Genomic DNA, 7,873 nt, shown 5'->3' with positions numbered 1-7,873 from the left:
AGAGAGCAGTGTCAAAGTCCAAAACACAAATCATACCAAATTACAGAATTTAGGAATTCTTAATACCACATTTCTCAGAGTAACACTACAAACAGTTAATGGAAGCTTGCTCCATAGTTCTGAGATATTAAATCATACAGATCCAAACTCAGAACAATGGAGCAAGCTTCCAGTTCATCTGAAAAGGGGCATGGATGGTGATGTAACTAAGTTTACCAAAAACAAAATTATTTAGGACTTTAAATTAGAGAAAAAAACCTATCAAAAGGATCTAAGGAAGTCATGGCGGACTGAATTCAGTGTTGACAAATGCAAGATAATACATACTGGAAGCAATCAGGTACTACCATTCCACACTTTGTATTCGTTAAATTAATGTAACTACTCAGGAAGATCTGGATATCACTGTAGACAGCCCAAAGCAAAATCCTGGCTAAATATGGTGAATATCTGATATCTACCAACTCAGAGGTGGAAGAGCTTTATGTATTTATGCTAAAAGCAAAGAAAGAAAACCTCTTTTTCTTAGACTTTTACCTCTCCCCTTTTTCTCATTTGGCTCCTCATGCATAGAGGGTGGCTATTTTTTTTTACAAAGAACAGAAGGATATAAAATAATCCTATTGGCTTCTTGTCCCCTCAAGGGGGAGGGGGGTGGGGAGAGGGCTACTTACACTATCCCTAGTCACAATTAGGAGATGCTTCCTAAAACAACTGAAGAATAGGAGACTGGAGTCCATAGTCTCAGGGAGAAAAAAAAACCCCTCTTTCCTTGTACCCTCAAACCTCAGGATACCAGGATCAGAGCTGGGAACAGAATAACCAGGCTAATAGTTTGGGCAGCAGTGGATTGCTAATGATATACGTTGTGAGTTTAGAACTTTCATTTTCATAGCATATTTTGTTTCATTCACTTATTTGTAAAGCATGTTTGTTGCCTCTTTTACTTCTCTTAACTAAGGAACTGTGTTAAAATATAAGCAAATGATGCAGATGTAGATTTAATTGAATCAATTTCTTTAATTTTACTCTTTCTTTTTGAACCAATTTTACTCCTTCTAAAATGAAGATAGCCCAACTAAAATTTAAAAGTTAGCATTGCTCTTACTTTAAAAGTTTTCTGTGCAGAGATGATTATCTTACCTGTCATAGTCTCCATTACAGAGTGCTCTGACAGAAATCTTGAATGCCTGCCATACTGGATTTAGTGTATTTTTTATAACTTCTGTCTTGTGACAAATTGTAAAACTAAAAACAAAACAAAACAAACCCCCCAAAACTTGTTATTAAACAGAGTAAAAGTTCTGTAGAAATATTCAACATTCAAAATAAAGTAAAGTATTCTCATCATCATTCTAGTTCAGTTAAAAGGATTTACTTTTTAAGATTCTATAACCACATAAAGAATGAATTGCAGTGACATATGGGGCTAGGGAAATTTTGCCTAACTACAAAAGTGAACTTTGGAATTCATGAACTTTCATTTGAGTTAATTCATGATTTCCATGTTTATCCAACTGAACCACTGCTAAAATAAAAAGCAAAGCTCAAGCATGGTAAGGGAGAGTCCTTGGTATACTTTGACTGGTTGCAGAGGATACAATTGAGAGAGTTCATTTTTTTCTAGATTTGTATTGTCCTACTTGCTAGAAATCCCCTTCACCACATAACTAACCTAAAAGATTTATATGGAACCATTACTCCGACCCAGATCATTTTTCTGAATCATGTGTTTTTCCAAATTCAGAAAGATTTTAAATTGAACAGGCCAAGGGAACTACAAGGAAACAGAATATTTAGAATGTCAGACTTCTTATAAGTTATAGTGAAGCCAACTGGCTTCAAAGCTTGTTTAGTCGCACACGTGGCATCACTTGATCATTCCTATTGTGACAGCTCTGCTATAATTAGCTTGGAAATGGAATTATAGGTAAGTATGATATGTATTGGGATCAAATAAATTTAGGTAGAATTGGCAACTACTGTAACCCCCAAGAACTGGAATAACATTAAGAACTCTTGACTGTTTTGCAGATTGCGCATGTAGATAGCATGAAGAAACGAACAAAGAACTATGAACCTTAGTCCTCCTGTCAGGAAAGGATTTCCATACTACATATGTGAAAATCAACACTATCCAATGGGGGCTGAACCAGGGCAGCAATCCCAGGTGCCAGTTTAGGGGATGGGGTGCAAAAATAGCACCTGCTGGCCAGCTGCAGTTGCCCAGGGTACAGAACAGTCCTGTTACACCTCTGGTGAAAGTATTTACTTCTTAACCAAGAAAGGCAAAAAAACCTAAACAACAGCTGTGAAACATGGTCTTATCACCAAAGTTTTACCAGTTCTCATCCTCTCATTCCACTGTTCTGTTTGTATACTGTCCCCCGGCACATTACATTTATTTCAATAGTAGTAGTGCCACACGTTCATCCAATTTTAGTATTCTAAAGTGGCAAATCAGCCACAAACTTATTCTACAAAAAATATGGAACATCTTCATGGCTGGTTTGTATAGTGCCATGAACTAAACATGTAGCTTGTTTCTATCCTGATGCCAATAATCAGCTGACTGTCAGCATCTACACTGGGATTGGGGTTAGCATCAGGACTAGGACAACCTTGGTCCCAGTGCCAAAAACAGGCTGCCGGGTGAGCAGATACCAAAGCTACCCATGGCAGTCTTTCCTGCCTTGTCATTTAGCCCATGTGGAGGCTGCAGAATAAGATCCTTTAAAAAGCCAGGTCCCTGTAAATGTTGGAGTTTCCTGCAACCCAGCACACTTCCCAGCTTATCCCTTAGCTCCCAGGAAAGGATGGAGCAGTCAACTTCCTAAGCTGGCTTCCCTTCGCTTTGTGCAAATACTGTGTGGGATGAGGATGGGAGGCAAATAAGTTTCTCTCCATGAAGCAAGTTAAAAGCCAAGCCTGCAGGCTGGGCTGCACATGTGGATTTTAAAAGTCCCAGCATGCTCGGAGCCCAGGATCAGAGGCTCAGGATATCTGAAAACGGGCTGCACACAAGGTGTTTTTGGGTTTTTTTATTTTTTAAGGTATCCTGGCACACCAGGACTTTTAAACACCTCATGTTCAGCCCAGGTACATGCATGGTTTTTAGACATCCTGATGCATCAGGTCCCTAGAGTTAGAGTCTCCCCAGTCCCAGGGTCCTTGCATGCCAGGACTTCTAAAAACTGTGTGTGCAATCCAGCTGCACATGTGATTTTTAGACATCCTGGCACACTGGGAACCCAGGATCAGGGATAGCTTTCTGATCCTAGGCCCCTGGCACAGGAGCCCATAGATTTGCAGCTGCCAGGCCAGCGGACACTTACAAACCCATGCCCAGGTTTCCCTGTGCTGGCAGTCGATGATTATGATCTGATCCCTGATCCTCACAATTATGCCTGCTGCCATGCACGCATGGCAGGAAATGTGATTGTTGGGATCGGGGTCAGATTCCATTGCCTTATTAAATGAACATCTGCCAGAGCCCTGGAAAAATTCTAACAGAGATTGTGTAATCTTACTTGTCCAAAGCAGCTTCCTGTTGATATGTATGTACAAGACTAGAGCTTATAACTACAGATATCCATAGATGTTAAGCTTTGGGTAACTCTATTGACATTCCTTAAGAGTGAGAGCCTATTATCAATATCCCTTTAGGGTCTATTATGCATCAATTACTACAATTACCTTACAAAAAGTAATATTTAAAAAATGCATAACACCAATGCTCCTGATAAACACTGCTTCAATAAAGATGCTTCAGAATAAAAATACTTTTAAATGTATAAAAATGATTTATTTTTGTGCTATGCTAAATTATAATATGGACTCTTCATAAAATGAACTATTTATAAAATTGTCTAAACAGCTTAAACCAGGGGTGTCGAAATCACCTGGCCCTATGGGCCAGATCAGCAGTGTGGGGTGGGTCTATACCATTATGCCTAAATTATCCCGGATCAATTCTTGTCCAACCCATTCCTCATCAGCTCCACAGCTTCCTTAGACAGTCTACCATGCACTTGTGTAGAAAAGGATGACCAGTTTCCAAAAGAACTACATAACAGGTTAACTGCTAGTAGAGGAGTTAAAGGAGCTTATAAAGACACAGAACAGAAATTAATGTATTGTAACAGACTTAGAGCATAAAATGTAGGAGATGAGCACATCTGAAAAATATTTATATACTGACGTTCTGAAAATCTGTTCATATGTTCTCTTTCATTTGGGCAGAGTAAAAAGGTAAAATATATTTTTGTGGTGTGAAGGAGTTATTTAAATCATTTTTGTGCATTAGTATATTAGGCAGATGTTTTTCTTCTATGAACTAATTGTGTTCAAATATGCTGTATTATTTATTTTCTATAGTAACAAATTCCATGTTATTCAGTTTTCAGTTATTCCAGTTATTCAGTGTTTTCACAGAGCTTTGTATATACTCATTTAGATTTTAGATTCCCTAGTTGAAGAATTAATTTTCATTAAAATAGCAGCCTTATTCCTACACAGTTATGGCATAATCAATTGGAAGAAAATTTGCTTAGAATCTCATTTATTTTAACAGCTCAATGATATAGGGTTATGAAATGACACGCAACTTAGTATTGACAAGTATCAGAAAAATGCAAAAAATATATCTAACAGCACATAGAAAGAACTAAAAACATTGTCTATTGTACAGCAACAGCAAAAATATAAAGTCATCTACCTGCCATCTTCATTGCTTCTGTAAAATACTAGGAATGGATCAGATTTCCCAAAGAAGTCCTTCTTGTCTAATTTGTTTGCACAAAATTGCATCAGTACAGAATCCTGAAAGAAACCGTGGATAATACAGAAACTAATGCATAAATTAAATCCACCATGACAGCTGCAAAAATTAGACAACCAAAACAAGCATTCAAACACTAAAAAAAAAATAAATAAATAAAAGCGATGAATATGAATCTTTGAGATGATTTCTGCACATTCACATTATTGGCATATGCAGACAGCAGAACTGGTGAAACCTTTAACACATACTCAGAACCACAGTGGTTCCACACACTTGGAAGGACTTTTCAGTGTCTTCAGGTCCAAAATTGATATGAGGATTGAAAGATGGGGATGCAGGGAGTGTGAATGTGCACAGGTCACCTCAAAATACTTTGGTTACAGGTGAGTGACCTTTATTTCAACACCAAGTGGTCTTGTACATTCAACCCATGACAGCTCAATAAAGCACTACTCCTGTGTCTGCATGATGGGACTGTCTACCTCTTAGATAAACAAAGATTGCAGTAATGCCTTATCAAACTGTGCATGTCTGACTTAAATGCCAGATACAAAAAAGAATGTGAAAGTATAGAAAACAGCTTCAAGTGGGGAGTCTACAGGTTTTTAATATGGTAATCAGAGTCTTAACTGACAAATTCTGAATCCTGAAGCAGTGGCGGTGCATAGGGCAAGGACACTGTGGGGGGAGGTATCACTTCCATCTTTTGCTGCCAACCAATGTCAAAAGGCCATTTAAAAACTGTTTTTTGGAAGCAAAAAAGGAAGTGGTGACACCTCTCCACCACAGCACCACTCCTGCCAGCTACCGTCTCTATATCATATGCCACTGCCAGACAGGTGCCAGGAACCCTGTTGCTTCTGCTCTGCCCTCCCCACTCCCAAAGCTGGAGCTACTGCATGGAAGTTGTAGGTTGGTAAAGGGGGAGGAAGACAGTAAAGTGAGCCCCACCCCCTCCCCCCCCCAGCTCCATTCTGCCTTTCTCCCCATCCCTCCCTCTTTAGGCAGCACCTGGAGCTTATCCCCCTCTCACCCATCCATTGTTACACTACTGATGATGACATGTGCAAGTCAGACCACAGACTGCTACAAACACATTTGCAGTGCCACATACCGCACAGACCGCAGTTCTCTGTGCTGCAAGGGCACACTGCCCGAGTGTGCTCTGCTCCATTTTTTTTCCTGTGGTTTTTTTTTTAACCCCTGGATAGCCAGGGGTCAAAAAACCCTGAAGCAGTGCATGCTAAGGCAGCATGCACCCCTAAGCAGTGGAGCTGGGCTACTCAGAGCTGCACTGCAGTTGCCAGCCAGGCTCCGCCTGGCAGGATCGCAGTGGCTGCAGCTCCAGGAGGCCCCCAAGACCCCAGGTAAGGCTACTGGGGCCAGCACAGTGCTGGCCCCAGCCTCCCCTACATCACCAGGGGCAACTTGTTGCGCGCCAAAGCATGTGTGGCACAGACATTCCCTGGGGACAAGAAGTGGTGGCACAAGGTGCGCCGCTGCTACTTGTCCCTGGGGAACCAAACGTCTACGTACATCTGGACATGCTCATTGGGTGTAGACAAAGGGCCACTTTATTTTTATGAAAGTCCATGACAATTTATAGTAAATGCAGGGTATGGCATATAAAAAATGTACCACCAGGTAACAAACAGTGTGGGGTTTTACTGTGAAACAACTGCTCCAAGGTAGCTGCCTATGTGTACTCTCTTAGCTAGCAGCAAGTGGAAGCTAACCCATAGCAGTTTAGCCCTCAGTGAAAGAGGCTGTTTCCACCTAATAACTCTTGTTTATAAGTAACTCACGGTATTCTGAAGATTATTTACTACGTTTTCACTATTTTTTATATTATTGCAATGTTTTCTGCATTAGGCAGTCAACTGAGAACCATTAACATCTACTCATGTAGATATTTTAATAATTTTAATGTAATAATTTGTAATGTAACATGCAATAATTTACATGAAATAGCCCAAAGTTTAACTGTCTGTAACACTTTATGAAAAGTACTGTGTTTCAAAACTACAAAGTTCTAGTCCTAGCCCTAGCCTGTGCTTCAGGAAACTGTTAAATTAAGGTGCAAAAGAAATGAGAGCATACTACATTGTGCATAATTTAAACTCAGTATTCCCTGCCCATTACAGAAGCAGAGATGACCTAGTATGAAAAGCATTTGACTGCAGCTCCTCCTCCAAAGACATTAGAATGAGTTTATCAAGAACCCACAAGAAACAAGAATCCACCTCTAGGTAGTGCTAATTGCATAAAAATTCTCACTACATTCAGTATAATGCGCCTTGTCAGCAAAAATTGTAGGCACCTCCTCTTCAGATATAGTAACCTGGATTTGGGCCAGTTCTCCCTGTTTTTTGGCAATGGTTGAGTAAACAATACTGGATTCTTGCACAGATATTAGTGTGCTGTCACTCACTAATACCTAGAATGGAAGAACACAGTAACTACCTAGAGAATCTAGGAAGCTAGACACTCAATCAGAAAGAGCAAAGTGAATTGGAATCATGTCTTGGTTACTACGTAAGCTGTTCCAGCTCCTTAGGGCTCTAAAGTTCCATTTTCTGGGATGCAATGATTTTACTTCTCTTGGTCTGAATATCTCGCCTAAAACCTCCCTATAAATTAAAGGGATGAGGTAAACTGGGTTTAGCAACTGCAAGTCCCCTTTCTCCTAGAAACGTGTGAAATAATTTATTTGAGGGGGCATGAAAACAGTTTCTTTAAAACAAAATCTTAATCTTTTGCTCAAGGGTAAACAGCAATAGATTAAAAAAATCTGGTTGACTTCCTATGCTTGGGAGAAACTGAGGTGATTGGTGTCCTCCCCCTTTGAGCCAATTAAAAAAAATATATATGTAAATATAAATATAATAGCTCTGTGTTCTGAATGGTATCAATAGAGGCAGGATGCACAAGAGCACTTCCAGTGGGCACTGCCATTCAAAAGGTTCCACCAGTCTGCACTTCATGCATCAAGAGTATAAATGTGTAGGGGACACTTGAGAAATAAAAAACCTGCAACAGTCACTAGATTTGGATTCTGATGGGCACCCAAAAGCAATGCAAACTTTGTAT

General features: G+C 39.8%; 1 protein-coding gene across 1 annotated transcript in view; it reads right to left on the bottom strand.

Annotated features, from left to right (window-relative positions):
- CPNE8 (copine 8) overlaps positions 1-7,873 on the bottom strand; it is a 185,958-nt gene that overhangs the window by 75,935 nt on the left and 102,150 nt on the right. Inside the window, exons 8-9 of the mRNA XM_025209700.1 lie at positions 4,718-4,821; positions 1,144-1,248 (exon numbers count right to left, since the gene is read on the bottom strand). Coding sequence (XP_025065485.1) covers positions 1,144-1,248; positions 4,718-4,821 — 209 coding nt within the window. The remainder of the gene's footprint in view (positions 1-1,143; positions 1,249-4,717; positions 4,822-7,873) is intronic.

This window comes from Alligator sinensis, unplaced genomic scaffold, assembly GCF_000455745.1.
Source record: "Alligator sinensis unplaced genomic scaffold, ASM45574v1 scaffold9_1, whole genome shotgun sequence".
NCBI classification, from domain to species: Eukaryota; Metazoa; Chordata; order Crocodylia; family Alligatoridae; genus Alligator; species Alligator sinensis.
This window is presented reverse-complemented; position numbering and strand designations above follow the sequence as displayed.